General features: G+C 45.7%; 1 protein-coding gene across 2 annotated transcripts in view; it reads left to right on the forward strand.

The window, feature by feature from the left end:
* prr36b (proline rich 36b) overlaps positions 1-24,599 on the forward strand; it is a 33,431-nt gene extending 8,832 nt beyond the window's left edge. For both annotated transcript variants that reach the window (XM_080009142.1, XM_080009143.1), the window contains exons 2-6: positions 8,799-9,409; positions 9,892-9,979; positions 19,780-19,988; positions 20,222-23,452; positions 23,546-24,599. In XM_080009142.1, the coding sequence (XP_079865268.1) occupies positions 8,872-9,409; positions 9,892-9,979; positions 19,780-19,988; positions 20,222-23,452; positions 23,546-23,580 (4,101 nt within the window). In that variant the 5' untranslated portion in view covers positions 8,799-8,871 and the 3' untranslated portion in view covers positions 23,581-24,599. The remainder of the gene's footprint in view (positions 1-8,798; positions 9,410-9,891; positions 9,980-19,779; positions 19,989-20,221; positions 23,453-23,545) is intronic.
* The last annotated feature ends 734 nt before the right edge of the window (positions 24,600-25,333 follow it).

A 25,333-nucleotide genomic window follows, 5' to 3' on the forward strand; every position in this document is an offset into this window, starting at 1 on the left:
GGGTAAGGCAGAACAGACAGTCTGGGACCCCATGGAGGCGTGTGGTGCCTCAGACCTCAATTTGCATAACTCACATTCTACCCACTCAAAACACGCCTGTTCGGAACGGGCTGCACTGTTCGGAACACAGTGCCTGTTCAAAACATGCCTGTTTGGAACGGGCTGCACTGTCCGGAACGCGGTGCCCGTTCAAAACATGCCTGTTCGGAACTGCGGCTGTAAGGGACTCAGTCACAGAACCCTGAAGCCCCGCACCGCTACTGCACATGGCTCGCTGTTCACAAGGCCCCGCCCTGCGAGCTAAGTGGCTCGCTGTTCGCTTGTCTATTTCAAAGTTTATTAATATTACATAATATTATTGTATTGCGTGTCCAAATTGCACCAAATTTGACACTGCACGTCCTGGGGTCCCCAGCAATACACACACCGAGTGTGAAGTAGATCGGATGAACGATTGTCGAGATAATCGAAGGACATACAGACAGACAGATTCCTTCCTTTATACAGTTGTTAGATAGCACATTCAACACACGCAGAAACTCCTAGGATGGCAGAAGTAACCTTTCCACCAACAGGTTGAGTCAGGAGAAGCTGTCTTCCTTATTTTCTGTAATAATCACAAGTAGAATCGCCGAGTAAGGTTTACTTGCACCAGTCTGTATGCCCATGAGCAATAGTGCTTTGAAAGAGAAGGTTAATATACCTGTTCTAACTTTGACTTCTATGGGTGGATGTGTGATAATAATACACCATTCCTACCATTTCATAGAACTTATATTTAACTTACTTGTGATTGCAGTTACAGAGAAAGGAATATAATGAAAGTGACAGTAATACTGAGACCAGACCAATACTTTTCCCCCACTTTGGCTCCGACATCACTTCATGAGACACACTCTGTGAATCCCCTTGTCAGCGCGACGAGCCAGCAGATCACAGTTCATTAGTGCAGTCGGAGAACAATCACCAGAGCTGTCTGCTGCAACACAGATGAAAGTGGTTGTTCACAGGGTCGGATGTGGCTAAACGCTCGTTAAAACAGGCCTCAGAATACAGACGTAAGCTGCAAACATAAACTCCCCCTACTTAAACAACTACACACTGTACTATCTGACTAACCTGTTTAATAGATTAATTCGCAAGCTAGCGAGTGTAAGCAGAGGGCTCTGCGTTGATAACCAAAAGCTCCCTCTCTGTGCATCTTCACCACCCCCACCTCTCCGTCCTCCACCCCTGCCTCTGTTTCCTTCCCCCACAATCCCTGCCTTTGACTTTTTATTTCGAGTAGGCCCCGAGGACAGAAGCAGGCTCACTGTGTGTGTGTGTGTGTGTGTGTGTGTGTGTGTGTGTGTGTGTGTGTGTGTGTGTGTGTGTGTGTGTGTGTGTGTGTGTGTCTGTGTCTGTGTGTGTGTGTGTCTGTGTGTGTGGGTGGGTGGGTGGGTGGGTGGGTGTGTGTGTGTTGTGCACAGAATTGTGAGCTGTGAAGAGCTGAGCACTCTTTCCGCCACAATTACTCATATATGCTTATGGAAGGCTGGCCAGTTAGAGCAGCGGAACAAGTGAGCACATTTTGATGCGTTCCCATTGTGAGGAGGAGGAGGAGGAGTTTTTGTTTCTCACTAGGGCCAGTTGGGAGATCTGACACACACACACACACACACACACACACACACACACACACAAACAGGCTATTGGCCAGCTTGACATTAAGATAACATTTAGCTCAGCGGTTCGAGTGGCGCTGTGAGGGGAAATTTTAACCTCCCTAATATCTTACATTGGCCTTTGTCTAGTACACAATGTATTTGGGGAGGGTAAAAAACACCCCCTAAATAATTGTTAAATATCAAAGATAAGCCATGCTGGAGTAGTTTTTCATCTGTTAAAAAAAAAGGGGTCAAACGGCTGGTTTGCTATTAAAATATGCTGATGACCTGATTATTCGAAAGCCAAGTGTTTTTCGTCTAGACTGCCAGAAAAGCTCAGATTCCTCAGCGGAGTTGGATGCCTTCCAGATATCGACAGTAAGGACCTAGAATAGAATACAGTGGCTCAGAGTCTGCCGTGTAATCGCACTGCCTCCACGCGAGCGCTTTCACAGCGTCGTTAGCTTGTCCTGGGACGGGGGCGTTCAAAGACTTAAAAGATGATCACACTTTGCAGAGCTGGCTTGGTCATTATTAGCTCCCTGTTGAAGTGTATTAAGAAAAATGTGCTTTGATTGATTAACAATAATCCGATAGGGTGTGTGTGTACTGGCAGAGTTCCCTGACGATGGGGGCTTACAGCCTTTGTTCATCAGAGACCCATTAAATAAACCTGATTCGGAGACCCCTATATAAAAGACTATGTTAAAATTCTATATTAAAATGTATCAGCTGGTAGAACCTTACAATCCCTCCGACACATATCGTCATTGCATTTCAGTGTTTAAAATTTAATTGGTTCACATTTATGCCGAAGTATTCCTAATTTTTCTATTTCTATTATTTTGAGGGGACAACTATATGCGCAGCATTCTGTAACCATAACAATAACAACCATTTCAACCATTTTTAACCCCCCCTGTTGGGGTTTGGCACCCCAGGTTGGGAATCCCTGTTTTACGACAATATTCTCCAATCCCTTTATTGTCGTGGAGGTTGCCCTGTGCCTCCTTGGATGTGTGAGTGTACAGGCCTCCTTTGTCCTCCGTCACTGTGTTGGTCATCACAGATGCTCGCCAGGAATGCAGAGTGGGATGTTGTTTCAAAGCTGGAGTCGAACTGCTCGGCCACTCGTGAATGCCACTGTGGAATTGTCACGTCTTGAAAGATGTGATCAATGTGCGAAAGGCATCGAGCAGCCACATCCAGTTCAGCTGCCATCTTAAGCTTTTGTTTACATGAATACTGAGGGTGACAACTCAGCTTCTTTAAGGGGACCTATTATGCTCCTTTTTACACATGTTAATATAGGTCTCTGAGGTCCCTAAAACATGGTTGTTGTTTTTTTCTAATAATACCATTCAGATTATGCATTTCAGCCATCGTGACATGCCTCTAAACGCGGACGGTTGCAAAACAGGCTGTTGCGTTGTGTGTACTGTAACTTAAATTGTGAATGGGCAGCCAAGCCCCTAGTTCTCAAGTCAATAGGGTTTGAGCTCCATTTTATTAATTCTGTAAAATATTACTAATTTCACCACAAAAATCTGTTTCTGAACAAATTTGAGGTGAAAAATTAGCAATTCAGTTGCTGAATGTTCAGTCATATTAGATCTACAAGGCCTGGATTAAAAGATTGTTCCGACTTCCTTTGCCGTGCTCCAAGCTTGTGGGAGACATGGATTCTCGCACGGGGGGATTTTTTGTTTTATGTAAACGCCAGAAAATTTAATGAAATAAATATAAGCATCTACAACCAAAACACTATTTTTATTGGTTTTGTTTGGAGAAACGCACAGGGGATCGGCTGGAGCAGATGACCATATAAAGAAATCCGGCACGACGTCAGCTCGTGCCAGGTTTCTTTATATGGTCATATGGGATTAGAAGAAAACGTTGCAAACCGAGCGTTTAGCTCACAGCGATCCCTTTGTCATTAATTTTCCTCATTATTTGACATTTTGGCCACGTCTAATATGAACATCCGACATTGTAACAGTATGTGTGTGTGTGTGTGACAGTGTATATACATGACAGAAAGTAAGGAAAAGCACAATAGGTCCCCCTTTAAGCACAGGAGGTTGTAATATCTCCCTCTTGGTGGGTGATGTTGTCATCTGACCCTGCTGCCCCGCCCACTTGGCTGACCTGATGTTGCTGCCTGACCGGAAATCTCTCTTCGGCTTAGGAGCCCTTTTATCTTCTAAGTGTTTCACACAGTTCACCGTGTCTGATATGTACAATGTAATGAACCGGGCCTAATGTTTCCGATGCAGCCATCTGTCTGGAGTCCTCCGCTTGAGATGTGTGCTAACACACAAGCTATTATGTCTCAGGTCATTGAATTTATATCCGCACAAATGGGTTTAAAATGCCTACTCGTAAATCATGGTCCACCCTCTCGTCTTATTTGTGTTGAGAGGCAATGTTTGAGGGAAGTATCCAGGATTTTGTACTGGCTCTCTGAGAAAGACCCAGGGCATTAATGTTGCTAGTGGGACACAGGAGGAGGATGGATTAAACAAATGTGCATAATGTATTTGTTGAGCCATACAGAACTGTATTATCTTAATGGATTCATAAAGATGAACAGAAATTGCAGCACTCTAGTGGGTAAAAAGCAAACTGGAATAATCAAAGAAAACACACTCTTAAAGAGTTTGACATAGGAATTGTAAAACCGCTGGACTTTTGAAACCCATTCCTTAAAAGCACTGGTCTGCTTAAGCTCCGTCTAAACAAACCTTTTACTGCTTGAAAAGTGGTCTACTTGTAGTGCTACTACAGTCAGATCTTTCAAGTAGGAGCAAAGAAAGGTCTTCTCGACAGTTAGTGTAATGAAAAGATGAACAATGCTTTTTCAGTTGGACAGGGACCGTTATTTTGTAGGAATTGTCAATGTAGCATATTCAGGAACTCTATAAAAGCAGTTTTACATCGACTTCCAGCGAGATTGCTCCTGCTGCTGCCACTTTGTCTTCCATTGATTCACCTATGTAGACATAGCTGTTCCTTGTCCTAGGAACAGCTAGGGACTTTAGATGAGTCCAATGTAACTTTGTGAGAGTGTTCATAAACTGAAAAATATTGACACATCACAGGATACGATTCATAAAAATGGTTAGAACCTGAACGAAAAAAATATGTTTGATCAATTTGAGCTGTAAATATGATTTCCAGACAGTTTACAAATGGAGACAAGACTGCAGACAGTTTACAAATGGTAAATGACAAGAATGGGTGAAAGCAGTGAGTGAAATGTGGTAGGATAGTCAGTAAAAGATGCTGAGCACAGCCATTGGTAACTTGATATAGTCACATCACATATGGCCACATGGTCCTTCACCGAGTTCAGTTGCTGCAGTGACAGAAACAGGAGATAGCTGTTAAATATTATATGCAAATAATTTTAAAAAGTAAAAGTATATGAACAGTTTGTGACACACAAAGGTATCATGGCCATCCAAAGCATCATGGTAGAGAAGGAATACGCTTGAAAATCAGTTCACTCAGTTTGAGATATCTGAATTGTCTGGGTTTGGTAAACCACCACTTTTATAATACTAATAACATTTGAACCATTATTTACACCTGTCCCCCCCGCCCCCGCCCGAGAACGTTTGATTCACAGGTCAGAGAGAACTAGCCTAAATTAGACCAGTTGTGAGGAGCAGTATAGAGCGCTGTTGGCTGAGCTGCGGTGATCAGGAGATCAGACTGTTCTGGAACACCGTCCCTCAGGGCAACTGAAGCCCAACATGAACTCTGAAGAAAAAAAAATCAGAAGGATAGATACAGAGGGAGGGAGTTGACTTCTCTTCCTCTGTACAGTATCTATCTTTCTCATTTTTCTTTCCTTTCTTTATGTATCAATCTTTCTGATATACACACTTTATCAATCTTCCAAGTAAAATTAAAGTCAATAAAATTGAATAATGCCCTACTGTATATCCCCATAGACAGTGTGAACTGCAGGGCGGAACTGTCCATAAAACACAATATAAAAATACTCAAACTGCCACTCTAACACAAACTCGTCCTTCAATGGGACCCTTGTGTAAACCAAAACAACATATCCAACCTCTGCATCTAAATCTCCGCCCTGGTGTCATCACCCTCTATCCAAAAGTGTAACTGGCGGCGGTTTCTAATTTAATTAAGCGGATCCTTGACAATATGGCATCCCAAATGCTGATGTGTTGCAGGGGGTGTGTCTTCTCTCCCCTCTGAGATTTCCCAGAGTTGTCTTTGTTATGGGGAGAGCTGTAGCACAAGCTGTGTGTGTGTGTCTGTGTGTCTGTCTGTCTGTCTGTCTGTCTGTGTGTGTGTGTGCGCGTGCGTTTGGGTGCCTGTGGGTGCCTGTGTGTGTGTGTGTGTTGTCTTAAAGTCTGAGTTGTTTGAGGATGTATAGATTTTCTCTTCAGGGTTTCCCCAAACAATCTCGCTCTCTCGCTCTCTTCTCTCTCCCCCTCTGGCCTGGCTCAGCTGCTCAGGCCATCTGTGCGAAGGCAAACAGAGAACAGAGGGATGAAGAGAGGGAGAAAGAGAGGTTGAAGGGGGAGTGCAGTTATAAAAAGCTCTGGAGAAAAGGAGGAGAATGAAAGGAGGCCCTTTGTCGAACTATGCTTAGTTTAGAGGATGAGTAAGGGATGAGAGAAGTGGAGCTGGAGGAGGAGTGTGTTTCCTGGAAGCTTGCAGCATAAAGGCAACGTCTATCTGCTTCTAGAAAGGCCTGTGTGTGTGTGTGAGAGGTGGGTGTCAACGGAAACTAGGATGATGGCTGGATGTGTAAGTTGGGATGGAGGATGTCAGCCTTGTGAAACACCGCTACAGTCCTACATGCAGCCTCTGTCCTCTGGATGTGTAGGCCGGCAGCGTTCTGTAGGACGGCACATATTGTTCCATCTTTTCTCTCTCTCTGTGTCTCTCTAGATCTTGATTTGGACATTCATTCAAAGCCTCAAATTCATCTTCTGTGTTTGTGTCTTATAGCTGTATCTGTAGTCAGGGTTTGAAACTAGGATGATGTCTGATCTGTAAGTTGGGGCAGTTGACGTCACCCTTTCCCCATGCTGAGCTCATTTTCTCTCTCCGTCGTCGGTCTTCCTCCTCTCTCCCGCCACCTCTGCCGTTCCCATGCTCCCCGGGCCAAAACCTCTTCCTCTGGGCCGGCCTCCGTACTACTTGGTCTGGTCTGACCGCTTGGCCTCCTACGCACAACGACTCCCGTTCTTGTTTGTGGACTCTTGACAGCCCAATTTCTTGCTACTACACCCCCCCCCCCCCTCCACTGCATTTTAAAAACACTGTCCTCCTGGACCAGGCACAGTATCCTAGTACAATGTACAGTGTATGTCAAAGCTGTAAAATGTGCGAGTAAGATAAGTATATTCAGTTTGTCAGTCTGTCTTTATAGCTGGACTAAAAAAAAAGTAGTCGATACGATTCAATATATTTTTTCAATTTCTGAATTGAAAATCAGAAGTTGTGTTTGGAAGTTATACAATAATTTGACACCTAAATTAAATTCCATCATAGTCACATGAATTGAAATCTATTGAAATTGAAATAACTAATTTCTGCATTCAATGCATTTTGGCAGTGAATTTGTTCATGAAATACTTTTTTAATGCTTGTCAGATGGTACACTGAGAAGTCGGCCGCAATTCTCATTAAAAATCTAAAAAATGTCAATATAACGATATGAATCGATATTAAATTGAATATAAAAACCTTTATATGCAATCGCGATATCCTGCCCAATACCCAGCACTACTGTCTTTTATCAGGTAGGCTGGTGTGCTCCAGGTCCGAAACCACCAGAACACTCGCACTCTGTTTACAGTTCAGATGGAGACCTGCCTTGCTGTCGCCCATTTACATAATTGATTTTTTCATCTAACAAAATCCAGACCCACCTATTTAGTTGTTACCCACCCTCTCCCCCTAGCTCTTTTATTTGTTCCTTGATGACAAAGCTCGTTCTTATTTTTATTTAGATTTTTTTTTTTGAGAGGTTGCGTGTCTCTGCCAGTGTGCATGCCAGTATTGGTTTGTGCACGCCTGATTGCCTTGAGTGCAAGGGCGTTTTGCTTGCAAAGCCTAGCGTGTACAGTCCAAGGAAAGTTAGTCATCCACACTAGTCGCCCCGATGACGTTTTTTTTTTTACGGTGGCCATACAACTGCTGTTAACATGTGTTTATCTAATGGTTTGTTGCATCATGTCCACCAAGAGTCCTTTCTTGCTGGATTAGACCATACTGTGTCAGTTGGTGTATTGGTGCGCTATTGATGTGAACCTCACTGTAGTCAAATATTAGTTGCAATTTAATTTAATCATTGCTTTAACAAATGGTGGACCATTGCTGAATTGTGTATAGCTAAAATGTTGGAATCGAAATGGAGGCAGAGCACACTGTTTACAATGGGAATTTGTCAGAAAGTCTTGTGAAACATAAGGCAGACATGGATGTAGCTAAGGAAATTGGGCAAGAAAAAGAAAACTGTTCTTTGAGAATTATGACAGTGTTTGTAGGAAGATGTAAATGTTTGCGGGGAGACGTCTAACTCAGCCCTGAGCGTAAACGAGTATGTACGGGCTTACCTCATTATTTGACATTTTGGCCACGTCTAATATGAACATCCGACATTGTAACTGTGTGTGAGCTTGTCAGGTGTGCCGTGAACATTTTTCCAATTCCACTTAAAAAAATAAAAAAATGGAAATGATCTCTTGTGTTGCAAGATCAAAACTGCAAGCCTGCACTAATTCATTAGAATACCAGCTGTGTTCATCAGAACAAGCTCAAGTTTCACACTGGCGTGTTATGGGAGTATTTTACTGTTAAAGTTTGAGGCAGAAAAAGGCTTATGAAACACTGCTGCAGTATACAGTCCTACATGCAGCCTCTGTCCTCTGGATGTGTAGCCTGGCAGCTTACTGTAGGGCTCTCAATCTGGATATGGGCATTCATTCACAGCCTCAAATACATATTCTGTTTGTGTGTCTTACTATAGCTGTATCTAGGTGTAACCCTTTATCTCATTTCTCTAGGGCCCTGCTTGTTGAATGTCATTTTAACTTAGTTTTTAATGTAATTGTCAATGACTGAATGTATTACTATTTATTTCTCTCTCCTTTACTCTTCTAGGAAGTTTCTACACCCGCTGCCACCATCTTGAGGCTCTTGAGTCCAGCATCGGATCACGACCACTCCAGGGGAGATGAAACCAGATGGGGCGAACGAGGCGGTGCCTGCTGTAGGGGAGGAGCCTAACCAGGCAGTCTGTCCAATGGGTGGGGCAGACCAGGGAGAGCCGCAGCCGCAGGCCGACCAGGAGAAACCTGCCACGAAGCCCAGTACCAAGGCCTCCACTGACCCAAAAGCAAAGGCTACCCAGAAGGCCGTGGGCAAAACAAAGCCCAGTGCCACCGGCCCAGGAAAGACGGCGCCTGGCTCTAAGCCCGGCACACCCCAGAGCCGCATCACCAACGGCGTGCCCAAACCCCAGACCAACGGAGTGGCCAAGAAGACGACCACCACCGCCAGCGCGGCAGACAAGAAGAGCGCCCCCTCTTCCAAGAAGCCACCTGGACCGAGCGGCACCCCGCCTATCAAGACCCCCACCAAACCCAGCGAGAAGAAACCCGCTGGGGCCAGCCACCACTCAAACTCTCCTGCCACAAATGGTGTTAAGTCGACAACAGCGGCCAAGAAGACACCGTCCACCACCGCTTCTGCTCCCACCAAGAAGCCCGCAGGTATGCCAAAAGTAGCATTACAAGCTAACGGGAACAGACAAGCGGTCAGTGAGGGATCGTTAGAAGCAGTATTGGACTAGCAGGATATTGCTGGGATGAAAAACGTCCTCGTTAAACTCATGTAACCCTAATGAGATGTTCATTGTAATTAAAGTGAAATGCTTGTATATGCATGAGGGAAATGAATTCAGTTCACTTGTTAGCCACGGTAGACTGGCTGCTACAAATATAGTTTGCCCTACATCCCGACAACGCAAAGCAAATGTGTCATAACGTTGATTTATCTGCCTGCCCTATCAAAGTTTTTTTTCCTCATCTTTCTCCTCTTCCACAACTCTGTTCTTTGTCCTTTTCACCCTCTCTCCCTCTCTCTCTCTCTCTTTACCCTCTTTTGTGTCCTCGATACTTCAATTTTTCTTCCTCCTCCTCAACTCCCCAAACACCCCCCCCCCCCCCCCTCCCCGGTGTTCTCTCGCCTCTAGCTACCAGGCCTGGATCTGCAGCTCCCACAAAGCCTGCCTCCAACACCTCTTCCAAGCCTGATAAGCCCCCTGTTTCCAAGACAACAAGGTGGGCACACCATTGAGGTTTAGCTCAAAGCCGCCACCCCTGGCTTCAAATAAACTACATCTGGTGTTTACGTGTCTGTGTATCTAAACGGAGACGGAGAGTGTCTGTGCATCTGCAGATAGCAGGCAGTTGACCATCATTGGCCCACTCCCATTTATTTTTATTTTTTATTGATAAACAATCTACGTGACTTGCAGGAGAACCAATTCCAGCAGTAAATCTGAGTAGTTTGGAGAATAGATGCCATGTGTGTCAATTAAATTCAGTATCACAAAGCTCCCCTTTGGTAAACTAGAGGCAGTTGGTTCGATGGGCTGGGCCTGTTTGCGGGTTCAAAGGCAGCCCTGTTTGAGAAATGGCTGCCCTGGAGCACCAGGGGACAAGACCCCTCACACAGTTGGAGATGGAGGGGGGGGTGAGAAATGGGCCAGTCATGGACTAATGTCAGCCTAGGTCAGGGATCACCCCTTCAGTTACACAGCGTTAATATAAACATGACAGTAGGTTTGTCACTGAGCTTGAATATCTAAGCCTGTTTGTTTTGTTTTCTTCGTCTGCGTTTGTTTATGTGTACGCGTCTGTTTGCTTGTGTGGAATGGGGTCATCATCCGCTCCGTACCTGCGTCACGCTGTGTGCGTGTCGTCAGGCCCAGGGGTGACATGGTTGTTGCCTGGACTCAGAAGGAAGAAGGGGCTGAAGGAGCCTTTTGTCTGACAAACATGGTGGTGATAACGATGACCAGGCCAAGCCTGGGGTGTCGAAAAGTTCCTCAAACAGGAACCCCTTCCCCTGTTTATTTGTTTGTTTGTTATTTGGTTTGTGCATTACTGGCCTCATTCTGTTTCCCATTTCGATTTATTTTTAAGCTTGCAACCATTTTCCCTCAGCAGTGTGATTCTTCCTCTGACGCTTTGGCCTAAATGGTGCTCCCATCATTTCAAATTTTTCATAGCACACCCTGTCTGAACGCTTCACTGTTTGTTCTCTGCTGCAGCTTCTCACTGTGCTTAAATGCAGTCCAACAGGAAAAAGCCTTACAAAAATTCTAAATCTCCTTTTGATTTACTTTGCCAATGGAATGAAAGAAATGTGATATTACTGTTATTCCAAATGTGTTTTAAAAAATACAGTCTCTAACTGTGACTTTAATGTGCGTTTTCTGTTTTCAAAAGGCTGGTTTAGTTTTTTTTAACAGCCTCAGACTTTGCCTCGTTGGACTGATTTATGCACAGTGAAAAGCTACAGCAGAGTAATACGTTTTTTTTTTTCAATACTAAAGCACTCGTTTAGGTGGTGCTATGACCAGTTATAAACGATGGGAGCCAGCATTTATATGAGGCCTGGGTTGAAAAATAGAAAACCAATCCTTTAAAAGCCTTTAAAGAATACTGTTTGCAGCACACTATAGGGATACCATATGGCAAACGCTATTTTCCATGTTAGCTGAAATATATAGATGCCATGGGTAGTAGGCAGGATTTGTGGGTGCTGGGTGAATAATTTTGTGAAGTCTGGTTGCCGCTGTGTATGCACAGCCCAGAGAAGAGCTGTGGAGTTGGAAGAGACTTATATACAAAATCACCACGAGAGAGGTAAGAAACATTAGTGATGAAAAGCTCCTGGCAACGGCACACATCGACTAGCTTGTGTGTGTGTGTGTGTGTGTGTGTGTGTGTGTGTGTGCGTGCGTGCGTGCGTGCGTGCGTGCGTGCGTGCGTGCGTGCGTGCGTGCGTGCGTGCGTGCGTGCGTGCATCAGTAAATGGGGCTTTCCCACCTCATGGAACCCGCTAAACTCGACTCACCTCGACTCTACTCAATTTGGTACCAGGTACTTTGTTTTCCATTGCAGATAGTACCCATAGCGATATACCGGTTCCATGCGGTGGAAAAGCGCCAAGTGAGTGTGCTATGTCCCTTGGCAGGGCTGTATATCTTATCTTATATCTAGGTTCATTTTAGTTTTGTCTATCTTTTATCACTTCACCCACAGACAGCTCACATGGAATTGCAAAATTCAAAAGCAGACCCACCAAAGGACAGAAAATTGAATCGTATTACGCCAAATGAACGGAGGGTTTTTTTTCTGGGGGAGTAAAAGCCCTCAGTCAGTCTTACAGTCAGGTTACAGTGCTTTTACAGAGTCACTGTCATGTTCTCGCTCCAGAGGTTTGGTGTTAATAAAGAAAAAATAATAATTTAACAAAAAAAGAAAACTAAAAAACTTAGACTGGGACAACAATTATTGCCAAATGTCTATCACAGCCGACTTAACTTACCACCAGGAGGGGTTTGGGGAGCTGTTCTTGTGAGAATTAAGGTGTTGACGTGTATTTATTTTATACAACTGTGCCATGTGTGTTCTCCTGTGGTGTGATAGTATCTTTGTACTGTGATAATCGCTCCGCTACTGCCTGTAGAAGCTGGTGGCCCGAGATAGGATAACTTTGAGTTTGATTGGATGACAAGGAGAAAATGTTAAAAATATATATATGATGGGCTGTTCAAATGCCGGGCCTGCATTGGATGGTTGTCATGTTGATGCGCCAACATGAAGGGGTTCATGTTGTCTCTCTGTGTCCATACTGAGCTTCAGTCATTGGGTTTTCAGTCATTGAGTCATTACTATGCTATACTATACAGCCTGCGCGTGTACATACGCCGCATTGGGGACTTATCATGTATCATGTCATTATCTTATACACCATGTGCCCATATGCCGGTTTAATACTCAATATGACATGTGGCAGGGGTAGGGGTAAGTTGGCCCCATGAACACGTAGTACCTGCGCAAGTGCCATTGCACTGCTCTGTATTGGCTGTCTTGTGCGTGCAGCAGAGTGTAATGAAACAGATCCGGTGGTGGTGGATGGAGGCTACAGGGCTGAATAAGTCATGTGTCTCTGCTGGTCGCTGCTGCCAGGAGTACATGCAGAGTGCAAAACATGACACACGGGAGTTTGTGTGTGTGTGTGTGTGTGTGTGTGTGTGTGTGCGCGCGCGCATGCGTGTGTGAGAGAGTGCGAGAGGCAGGGGTGGGGGAAGGAAGCTGTGGACCACAGGGTACCTAGATGAGACAGAAGGAAGAGGATTTTTCCAATCCCATTTGGTGAACCAAGGGCAGGGCAAGGGCACCACTTCAGCCCACTCCTACCACAGCAGCTGCTAGAGGACATGGGCTGGGCCCACTGTTAGCTCATCAAGTGTGTTTTTTCTTCCCCTCCTGCCAATCCTCCGCCCAAGTTCGTGGCAGTGGTGCTGTTTTTCTTATTAATAGTCCTGCAGGGGTGATACATTTTTATTAGAGTGCTTTGGGTGCAGCCCCTGTCATGGTGTAAGATGCTACCGCTGAAGTAATGGATCAACAAGCGTTGTGTGGGTGTGTGTGGAGCAGCGGTCATGGCGCACAGCCCACACACCATCCTACAGTACAGCGTGAAGCAGACGACGAGATGTTCCGCAGGCTGTAAATCTTCCTACCTGCCACGGGTGTGGCCGACTTCTCTGTGATGCGGTCTTCCACAGCAAGGGGTTTTGTAGGGTGGGTGGGGGGCAGTGGCCGGGAGGCTAATCACCAAATGGCTCTGGTTGAAGGGTTTGTGTGTTTGTGTGTTCACTGCTCCATGTCACCGACATGTTGGATGTTGGAGGGTGGAATTTTCTGGCTCTCTGCACCATGCCCACATATCTTATTTTGTATTTCTAAAAAGAGCCTGTGGCAGTTTCCCCTGCCCCTCACCCCCCTAGTGGTGTATTCAGGGCCCACCGAGACACAGACGATGGGGTTGAGAAAACACAGTTTATTATAGAGAGTGGGCTAGGTGGAATAAGCCCAGGAGCAGATGGACACAAGGGGCAAGGGCTGACAAGGGCTCCTCTCCTGAGTGTGTGTGGGGGATTGGGGTTTCACCTGTTGCTTGTTAGACCAACCAACGAGCAACAGGTATGCAGCCACACTGATCCCGGGCCCCATTTACCTAGACCCAGGACATGTGTGGCTGCTCAAACCACCACCATCCCCACACCACAGAGCCATTTCTCTGTATCACAAATGCATATAGAATATAACATTTTGTGCCAAATTTTATTTCCCGTTGAGCTTATTTGATGTTAATGAAAGAGCTGTCATTATAAAAACATTATTTTTTTGTCTTCTCAATTTTATAAAACTGATTGAATGTAAGACCATCTGAGCCCCCACTTCTCATATGTGGCCCACGACCCTGAGCCCATAGCACACTCCATGTGGACCAAACTTTTGTGATTATACCAGTCTCCCATTAGCCAGTGAAAGCCTTGGAGAAACCCTTCATCAAGATTCTAAAATGTTGTGCTATGGGATTCGTATCCCCTGCAGCACAGTGCGACAGGCAGGCAACTCACCTGCCTCAGATTGTTCTCTACCTCCCTACCTGCTGCCTCAAGCCCTGGTTATACCTTTGTGTGAGCTGGGCACGCTGCCACACCCCGCCCACACAGAGGGCGCAGGGCGGTTATAGCTGCCACATTTTCCGTTCCAGTATTCTCAGATACTACGGATGCGGTAGAGAGAAAGTACCGGGTGAAGCAGGAAGTAGTTAAGGAAGAAGAGCGCCAACAACCAACATAGCTGCACGCAGGGCATCGGAGCTTGTTTTTTTCTGAGGAGGAATTCCTGTTCATGGCGGTTAAACCGTCATAAGCGCCGAAAAGGAGCTGGTCTCTCGGCCCCTTCCAAGCAGAGACAGGAGAAGGGGGTTGAAGTTATGTCATGCTCAGCATTTTATTACAGAGGAACTTACTGAACTATGGAAAACAAAGTCATAATCTGTAATTATTCTCCCTCATTGCAAGATTCTCTAAAAAGAAACTGCACATAAATACCAATGAAGACGTTCCCTTTTATTTGTTAACTGAACTTTACTACGACCCTGACCCTTTATTTACAATAAAACCACCAAACCTGAATGAGCTGTTTGCGTATACTATTTAGTCTCTGCGTCAAAAAGTAATTGGTAGACTTTGAATTTCACATCTGACTAGTGCTGCGGATCAATGTTGTCACACATACCGGAAATAAAACAGCAAAACGCTGATCTCCCATCGCTTCCAATGCACTTCCAGGGAACGCTCCTCGCACCAAGTCATAGTCTCAGAGGTGCGTGACCTCGCACCGCAGCGTCTCCACGCGCCATGACGCCACCCCCGCAATCCTTTGCGTCACACGCTGCCTCGTGCCCTCGCGCTTGGGGCAGGTGTAAACCAGGCTTCAGGCTCTCTCACCGAAGTCTCCAAAGAGATGGAGGAGGGGAGGAGGAGAACACTGACACTCACAGGGCCCAACACAGACTTTGAGAACCAATTTATAAGTTTGCAACCATGCATCAGCCTCTGGTTGCCAAGGCTGACAAAATGGTTGTCGAATTTGAATCATTTCACAATCGAGTGAGATCAATAGGTAGATGATATACTTCCAGACAGAGGTATGCCGTATAGGTTGATTACTAGCCAAGATGGTTGACAATGGCCAAAATATGGTTGCCAAGGGCAACTAGGCAACTGTTATTGTCGAGCCCTGACTCAGAGTCAGTCTGAAGTGAAATTCCAAAGGCGCCCGCAGTCAGTTAAACAAGACACCCGCCCCTAGGGGTGTAGCGGATCACCAAACTCACGGTTCGGATCGTATCACGGTTCCAGGTTATCAGTTTTCTGATCAGCAAAATAAATAAATGAATAAAAACGGGAGACAAATATTACTTTGCTTTTCATTTATTCTGTGAAACACTAAAAGCAAGAAACTTTTGGCCAACAACATTCAACATTCAAATATATAAAGTATTCAATACTCAATTGTTTAATTAAACTGCAATATGAGGCACGCATGATACCTTCTTCCTTTGGACATGGTGGTGAGTGAAAAAATATGATTACATCTGCCCTCACTAACTCAATTCAATTCCAGTAACAGTAACCAGTATTGTGTTCCATTTCTCACATTTATAACAAACTAAATTTCACGAAAATGGGTTGTAAGCGAGTTACAGTCGTTGTTGTAGAGAAGTCTGCATCTCTCAATGCACGATTTGATTTGATTTTCAATTTCAACTTGTGTTTTTTTTTCAGCACTAACCCTCACCCAATCAAGTTGATTTTTAAGGAAAACATTTCTTTCCCAATAAGTAACTTTGAGCCCACTCACTTTAAATCATGATAAATAATGTTTTTTGTAGTGGAATAAATATAAACAAAATGTTTCATACAATTTCATAGATAAAAGGAATGCTTGGAAGCAGTAAAAGCTCTTTTCAGAAAAGAAAAAGACAAAAATTTCGAAATCTAACGCTCATTTCAATCGATTTACGATTTCGAGTCGGAATCGTGACACCACTATGAACCAATCATTGCACTTCAGAGTCAAACGCAGCACGCATCTGTCTTGTCTATCTTCCATTCACTGCAACTCTGTGTCAAGATTTAGGGAATTAGGACTTTAAAAAGTAACAGTGCCAGTATTTTACGATGGTGGTTCAATTTTCATTTGATTTGCGTTTCACATGCGGGCCGAACCGCGGGGGGCCATCCGTACAGATCACGGATCAGCTACGATCCGTTACACCACTCCCCCGCCCTGCTGCTTAATTAAAACGGCATCATCCTTAATCTGCTGCTCATCTTTCATGCAGGAGCTTCTTCCCCCGTAGTTTGCAGCCGTTGCTGCAGGGAAGGATGCTCCCTATTTTCCGTGCTTGCTCACTCATTTTCCTCTTTAAAGTCACATCGCATTGTCTTGTGTCACGGCCTGCCTCTGATCTGCCCCAGACAAAGCGGCAACACTAGGCAACGCGTTGTCTTTATACTGAAAACAACGTTCCACATCTGTAATGTCTCGATGTAGCAAAGCTAAAACATTTTTTTTTTTTTAAACATTGATCCTCAGCCGACTTTAAGAGAACTTTGTTTTTTGGTCCAGTGCGTTTCAGGGATTTTCACTCCATTTGCTTTAACCTCATTTTGTTATGTTGCTCGTCTTAGCAGGGCCTGCTATTAATTTTAGATTACACCCCCCCCCCCCCCCCCATTTTCTCCATTTCTGCATATGCTTCCTCACCCTCCTGTTTTTTTATGATGCTGTTAAAATGTCCTTGCTCCCTTAGTTCTCATTTCAGACACTCCATATTCCTTTCATCAACCAAATTAACATGAGACATGGCAGGCCCTATCCATAGTCATTCCATTCCCATTCCGCTGTAGTTTATATTTTATTCGTCATTTAGATTCTGGCACCCTTGGCAGAAGTAAATATTTGACAATAAACCAGGCGCATTTTGCCTTACATCCTCTTATTCTTCCCTGTCTTATTTCTAGTCATTGTCTGCTAGATGCACACAAAGCTATTTTGTCATTAAATTACGAAACATAATCGTGTTCTCCTGCTCAACAGGACACAGGTCATTAGCATGCTCCAGGTACTATTAATATGGATGCATTTCTTTAGAGTACACTGCTGCAAGCGACCTAAATCCTACTGTTGTGTCAGTTGCTAATCAGTTTAGTGCTGAGCTACAATTAATAGCTTGCACTAAGAAGGGTTTACGCCATACTTCCAGTTAGAGGAGGCTCAGCGTCCATGAGTTGGCGATATTTAGACAGAAAAAATGGGTTATTGTGCTGTGACTCATCCTGTCAAGACTAGACTTCTCAGAAGACCAGCAAGTTACCTCATCACCATTTGTCTCTAATTTTGCCCCAGACAAAACTCCAAATTAGGTGAAATTTATACTTGAAGAATTATTTATGGCTGTTCGATGCCAAGAGAAAAGATAAGAAAAGATATCTTTAAAACAGCACTGACACTATTGAAGATGTCTCTAACACAACCTGCTAATACATGACAGTGCAGGATGTGGTTCACTTGTCAAAAGCTTGTTTGAACTTGTTTGATGTGTTTGAATTTATGTTGACCACACACCTATTTCACTCAATGTTGCCGTTGACCATCCATTGCCAGCAGCCATCGTCATTCATCTCATTGTGATACATTTGGCAGGATATGTGCGGCTGTGTACCTCCACACAAGATAAAAACAGCACCGTTGCTCTTGCACAATTTATGTGCTTTTAACCTGGCCCTCAGTTTCAGCCAAGGGATTCAGAGGGGTTATTTTTGTTCTGCTTTCAGAATTAAAGATTAACGCGGCCCCAGCCAGCCTCACTCCCTCAGTTTGCTGCCTTCCGTCTGCCTGTTCCCTTTCTGCCGGTGCACACTCAGTCCTTTATTTAGAAATGGTAAGCAGCAAGCAAGTAAGTGTAGTGCAGGGCCTGGAGATCGCACATCAGCACAGGGCTACTCTGCTCAGACCTGATGCGCAAACTCAGATTGTAGTCCAGTCGGGCACCCAGGGGTGTGCATAGAGACAGCAGTGTCAGCCAAGCCTGCCCCCTGTTCCAGGATGAGGAGGGGACAAAGAAAAGGATCTGGACAGTCCTTCTCAGTGCCACCTCTGCATCACTTTCCAAGCACCTCTAAAGAGGGCATACCTCCTGGTGGGGCTGTCACTGGGACAACACAATCATTGGTCCATATGATAACCACGGGTAGAAGCATTCCGTTCATTTTCTATGAGGTCGTCCAGAGCAGAGTCGCTGGCTTTTCAAGACCCAGCAATGGCCTCATTTCTTGTTTCATGTCTCATATGCTAGTGGACTCATGAGGTGGAATACGTTTATGAACCGAGTGCTTGTTTGTCCCGTTCTGTCTGTCTAGTATTCTGTGAGAATGTTACCCCCGCAGTGTACAGCTATAAATTGTAGTTATAAACGCTGTGTACATCTCCAAACTTTGTCTCTTTCTTTCATGCCGTTAATATCTTACTGAATTTGTGAATACAATCCAGGCTTCTACTATTGTGTAGGTCTGGCTATGTTAATGTTTCTACCAATATAGGATATTTGACGATGGTTTCGAAAGCAAGAGGAACCAGATTAGTTCAATGGGTTTTAAACCCAAAATCATGAAAATATGATATATAATTATATACAAATATATAATATATATCATTAAATAGTAAAAGTAAGATAATTGGCCTAAAGACAAGTCACATGATGTTACACCTGAATTTCATCCAGGGATTAATAAAGTATGATCTCATACATTTTATTCCCATCTTCAATGCATCATAAAGGCAGAAGGGAGTGGATGCCTCCTGCTGGATTCAGTGTGTGTGTGTGTGTGTGTGTGTGTGTGTGTGTGTGTGTGTGTGTGTGTGTGTGTGTGTGTGTGTGTGTGTGTGTGTGTGTGTGTGTGTGTGTGTGTCCATATGTCCGTCCGTCCGTCTGTCTGTTTGTGCGCATTCTCAACCTACTATGGGAGGATAACCCATAGGTGTAGAAGTGACTAAACTGTGAGCTGAAGAGGGAATGGGGGCCTTTGACAGAGCCTCCCTCTCACAACTATTCAAGTCTCTCACTGCCCAGGGCTGGTCAGCACCTTTAGTTGTGAAATGTCTGAAGTCAGCTTTAATTAATTTTCAATCTGTGCGCCCTACAGTGTATATTCAAGCCAACACGTCACCATTCTATTGTTCAGTGAGAAGTAAAAGGCAACAACCTTATCGAGAGCGGTTTATGAGGAAGCAGATGTTGAACACAGCATTCAGGGTTTTTCTGAAGGACACAGACACGACAAACACATGTGGGGCTGTTGCAGGGGATTGACCCCTTTGACCCTTTTAGTGACAAACAATCTGATAACCATGGACATTCCAGTTTTGCGTGCTGCATTATCCCTTATTTTAGCTAAGCAAACTTGTTTTTTTTTTTCCAGGCCTGCAACTGGCACAACAGCATCTCAACCTGCCTCAGCGTCAGGGCGGCCTGCTACTGGCACTGCCAAGAGTGCCACAGCCAAACCTGCTACACCTAAGACCACCTCTGCTACTCCCAAACCTGCTGCCTCCAAAACCCCCTCCACCCAATCTGTTGGCAAAACTTCATCATCACAAGCATCTAAGACCACCACTGCAGTCAAGAAAGGTATCTTGAAAATTTGTTATGGATTCATGGTTGTCTTCAGCCACACAATTTATCTTTTTCTGAGTTCAAAATCGCACCTACTGAGAACAGTACAATGACAAGTCAGTATTCTTGTTTAATACATCATCATAAAAAGCTTGTCGTCTATTTATTTATAAAACAGACACAGAAACATTTATTCCTTAATTCTTCCATTCCTTAATTTTCCCTTGTGTGTTATTTTCTCTCTTTAGATGCTACTAAACCAACGGCCCCAGCGCCTAAAAAGCCTGCAGCATCTACCCCCACACGTCCCTCAACCAACCAATCCAAATCTGCCAAACCAGAGCCCGCAAAATCATCCTCCAAATCAGACCCTGGTGCCAAAAAGCCTGCTGCTAGTAAAGCGACAGACTCCAAGACATCAACTCAGCCAAAAACACAAGACAACAAGGCGACACCTTCCAAGGATGTTTCCAAGGCCTCTAGTTCCAAAGCAGCTGCAACCAGGACCTCCAGTCCTAAGAAAACTGTGGGAAGTAGCACTCCGACCCCTATGAAGGGTGGCCCAAAAGAGACACAGAAGGAAGTAGCTGCAGCTGTAGCTACTGCTGCAGCTATTGTGACGGCAGCAGCTGCCATCGCCAGACCAGAGGAGGCAGAGCCTTCCGCAGAGGATCCTGTTTCTGTAGAGAAGATGGAGGTTGAAACAGTTACACCAGAAGCTCCACAACCAATCACAGAACCTGTGTTAGAACCAACTGTGGAGCATGCTTCTGAACTAACTCTTGAACAAGTGCCAGAACCCATGCGAGAAACCTCTCCAGAACCCACTCCTGAACCTGTTAGAGAGTCTACTCCAGAACCCTTAAGAGAACCCACTCCAGAACCCATACAGGAACCCACTCCAGAACCCTTTAGAGAGTCTTCTCCAGAACCCATGCGAGAACCCACTCCAGAACCCATGCGAGAACCCACTCCAGAACCCATGCGAGAACCCACTCCAGAACCCACTCCAGAACCCATGCGAGAACCCACTCCAGAACCCTTTAGAGAGACTACTCCAGAACCCATGCGAGAACCTACTCCAGAACCCATGCGAGAACCGTCTCCAGAACCCTTAAGAGAATCTACTCCAGAATCACTTAGAGAGCCTACACCAGAACCTGCCAGAGAACCCACTATAGAGCCAGCCTTTGAACGAAATGAGGAACCAGAGGCAGCAATAGACCAAGAGCCTTTTTCTATCCCACAGCTCTCTGCTCAGCTGGATATGGTCCATCTTGGAGAGTCTGCTAATGACTCAATCCCATCTCTGGGAACCACTGTCATGTCTCCTCCTTGCTCACCACCAGGCCCTGTGTCTCCCATAAGGGATTCACAAAACACTGATCCTCTGCTGGATATGTATGTCCAGCCGGATCCTTGGGACAACAGCCAATCTCCTGGTGCCTCTGCCACGGCTCCAGATAGCACCCTAAAGGAGGAGATGAGGTTTTATTCAGAGGAGAAAGAAGATGATGATGAGGAGGAGAAATCACAGGACAAAGAAATGGATGAGAAGGAGTGTCTTTTTATGCCTACCCCCAAAGCTCCCTGTGCAGATGATTTGTTGGGAGCCTCCCCCATGTATGACTTCACCGCTGACACCTTGATCTCCCCTCAAGAAAAGGAGGAGGCAGTGGAGAAGGCCGAGGAGGAGATCAACGAGGATGATGAAGATGATGATGAGGAAGATGAAGAGCAGAGAAGACTTGGCCACCAGCCTTTGTCCATGTACACAGACATAAGCAGTTCCCAGCCCTCAGAGGAGTTGCAGGCAAGGTCGGCCTGCGGCGGTTCAGCAGGCTGGCAGGGCGATGACCTGCTGTCTGGCATCGACTCTGAGGACATAAGCAGCAGCACCAGCAGCCGGCAACCAGGTATTTCTGACCTGAGCAGCACACTGCACACTGCACTGCTGGAGGGCACCCAAAGCTCAGACGCCCTGGTGGACTCAAGCCTTCGCGGCTCAGAGGGAGATGGCAACTTCATGGGCTCCCCCAACGTAGAAACCCTGGCCAACGAAGAAGAGGAAGATGACGATGACGAAGAGGAGCGGGTCGACGACATGGACGTCAGCTCTGAGAGGGTGGAGGATCATCATAAGCTGTTCCAGCCACAGGAGCAGGATGAAGAAGAGGAGGATGAGGATGTGGAGATGCCAAGTGAAGGAGTGACTGAGAGTGGCCTGGAGACCTGTGAAAACGTAGATGAGGACGATTTTAACGAAGAGGAGCGTCTGGACAACCTGAACCGCTCTGGTCCCCAGCCTTCCCTGGCTGATCCCTGGGCCCAGCCAGCTTCCATGCTCGGTGGTACCTCCCCCAGCCATGTGGCTGACTACGGTGCAGGGGACTCTGTGATGCCCCCCCAGTTTCCTGCTCAGGCATGGATGGAAAGCTGCAACCCCTCCCTGGCTCCCCAGTTTGAGCAAGAGCCCCAGGAACAACAGTATTCCCATGTGGAGATGGAGAGCTCAGTCCCTGAGGAGAGCCCCGTGCCTTCTACTGCACCTGTTGTGGGAATGTCCCAGTCCAGCACCCTGAGTGGCACAGCGCTGGCCGCCCACAGCAGCAGTGAGACAAGCACGCCAGAGGAACTCCATGAGTATGACAGCAGCTCCGGGGTGGAGTCAAGGTCGGACAAGCAGCAGACACCCATTCCGGCTTCGCTGCAGCCGGATGTGGAGCAGGACTTGGGAATACACCTGGAGAAAGGTGACGGAGAGGAGGAGGAGGCAGAGACGCTCCCTGCCGATGAAGTCTTGGGCACGGGGCCTCCTACGGCTCCCGCCTCAGCCCCCTCGTCACCATCCACCTCAGGAGACGAGGCCAGCGACACGGAAGGCGAGATGCAGATTAACGACCCGGACGCACCCATGATCATCGATGAGCTCGCTGGGTTTGACAGCCCCCCTCCCACCCATGGCCTTCCTGCTTTGGATGAAGATGAAGAGGCGGTGGACGCAGCAGGTGGAGAGGATGAGGAAGATGGAGGAGGTGCCACTCCTCAGTCAGCTAACTCTGTGGCGTCCTACGGCTTTGACTGCACCACGTCCAACTCCAACGCCCACTCCATGGCCGAGAGCTGCGGGAAGAGCCCAGGCATCTTCTCCCTGGAGAACGAGGATCAGCTGACGGAGGAGGCCAAGGACCCCTCCCTCATCAAGGAGCTCACCCTGCCATCGGCTGCCGCTGCCCAAGCAGAAGACCTGCTGGGCAGGCCTGTGGACCTGATGCCATTGGGCCCTGCTGGGGAGAGCCACTCCAGCCTGGGTGACCACCACTGTGTTCGGGGGGGAAGGCTGAAGCAAGACGACCAGGAGGAGGTTGATCCACTGGAGCCCCGCCACAACATTGGGGCTCACAACATTGGCGACTCCAGCGACAGCCAGCCGCCCTACTACTCTGCCATTTGTGATAAGACTGATAGCTTTCTGGCAGGTAACGTATAAGTCCCTACCACCCGACCCCCCGGAATGCACCTTTTCCCTGCAACCCGCCCCCCCTTACCTGTCCTTCCTGTTTTCTCTCCAGTTGGGTTAGATGGTTTAAAAGAAGAAAAAAAATAAACAAAGGAGGTCAAGATTGTAGGAAAAGATAACAAAATGGAACAAGGGGATGGAAAAAAGACTGTAGGAATTTTCAAATGAAGCCTCCCTCTTTCATACTATTATGGTCATGGTTATGAGTGTATGGCATAAATTTTCTTTATGTACAATAGCTACTACCATTTTCTATTAGAATGTTCTTCTTAATTAGCACTGCTTATTCCGTAGCCCCCAATGGGATATTACCTGACTTGTCGAATGTGACTGAGCTTTTAAAGAGAACAGGAAAAAAATAAAACATGGATAGAATGAATCGGACTCTACCTGCCTGTGTATTTATCCTACTGTTTTTACCGAGCAAATGTCAATGATCTTGTTTTTTTGTTTGTTTTATATTTGCGTATTTGTTTTTTTATTTGGTTTATGTTGAAACCTCCCTACTCTCTGTGCACAGACTCTATGTTCTCCTGCACCCTAGCAGTAGTCCTGTGCTTTTTTTTTTTTGTTGAGTTTGTTCTTTTGTCCAGACTTGATTAATGTAGGTATTAAATAAAGGCTAGATATTAATAATGCCCTCTTGCCCATACAGTCCGTTAAGGTGGGTGGAGTATTAGATTAAGGTTGGCTGAGTTTTGTTTAATGTAGGATTTGAGAAGTTCAGCTCTCCTCGCATAGGTTATCACAGCTTATATGCAGTCACAGTACGTGTTTGAGGCATTTGGTTTTAAGTGGTCATGCTTCAAGCCTCAGTTAGTGGATCATTTGTGCTTCAGAAATGACTAACAGCTAGCCTTTTATTTGGGAGCAGGTCTGCATTCCCTTACATCTGTCACAGTTCACACTCGCTGAAACGTTTGTTGGTGAGTGTTCAGTTTAGTATTTCAACACTATCTTGCATGTTTGACTAACAATAACAATTGTGTACAACCTGATGTAGTTGAAACAGCTTTACACTAGAGATGTTCATAAACGATTGATTCACACTAACTAGGTCTTTTTTTTTTTTTTTCCTTCAAAATTCCATTAAAACATCATTGCAAGGCATTTTGTTCCTGTTTCTTATTTCCCCTCCGGATTCAGCATGCCCGAAATGATTGTCTTGGTCTTGTGAATCCCAGTGCATTTACATGTTTACACAACCAAATTCCCATGGTTTTCCTCGTTCCTCCACCTGTGTAATATCCTCTAAACAGGAAATAAACTCGCAGCATTACAAAATGGTGTTAAATCAACAATGGAATTTTGGTGATATGAAAAGGTAAACCAACTGGTGTCCAAGTTTCCCCATTCTCCAGCATGTCCGTGTTTCTTTATCCATCTGACCCTTGTGGTTTGAACACTGGCTGACCAACACCACATTTAAAGCACATCTTTAGCAGCTGGTTCTCACTCAATAAACATTAGACAGGAAATGCCCTCTAGGCCTCTCTCGTACAAGCGCAAGGTTTTGACCTTGAGGCGCAATTCTAAACAATACTACAATGTAAATCCTCCAACCTGCCTGCTTCCTCCTGAATGTCCCATTCACACACACACACACACTTACCACCAACACACATACTGTATATACACAAATATACCGGAACGACCTCCCTCCTTCCCAACCACGTGAATGCCTCTGTGAATGACAAGTTAAATGTTGAAGCTCAAGAGGACTGCAACAAAAGACCTCCAGTTCCTGCTCCTGGCCCCCTTTCCTCCGACCTGCCCACTCCTGTTCATTAAGCCCTAATAATGGACACTATCCGGACCCCTGTTTGTTGGTATTGGAAAT

The sequence above is a fragment of the Zeus faber genome, assembly GCF_960531495.2.
Source record: "Zeus faber genome assembly, chromosome: 11".
In the NCBI taxonomy this organism is placed as follows: domain Eukaryota; kingdom Metazoa; phylum Chordata; class Actinopteri; order Zeiformes; family Zeidae; genus Zeus; species Zeus faber.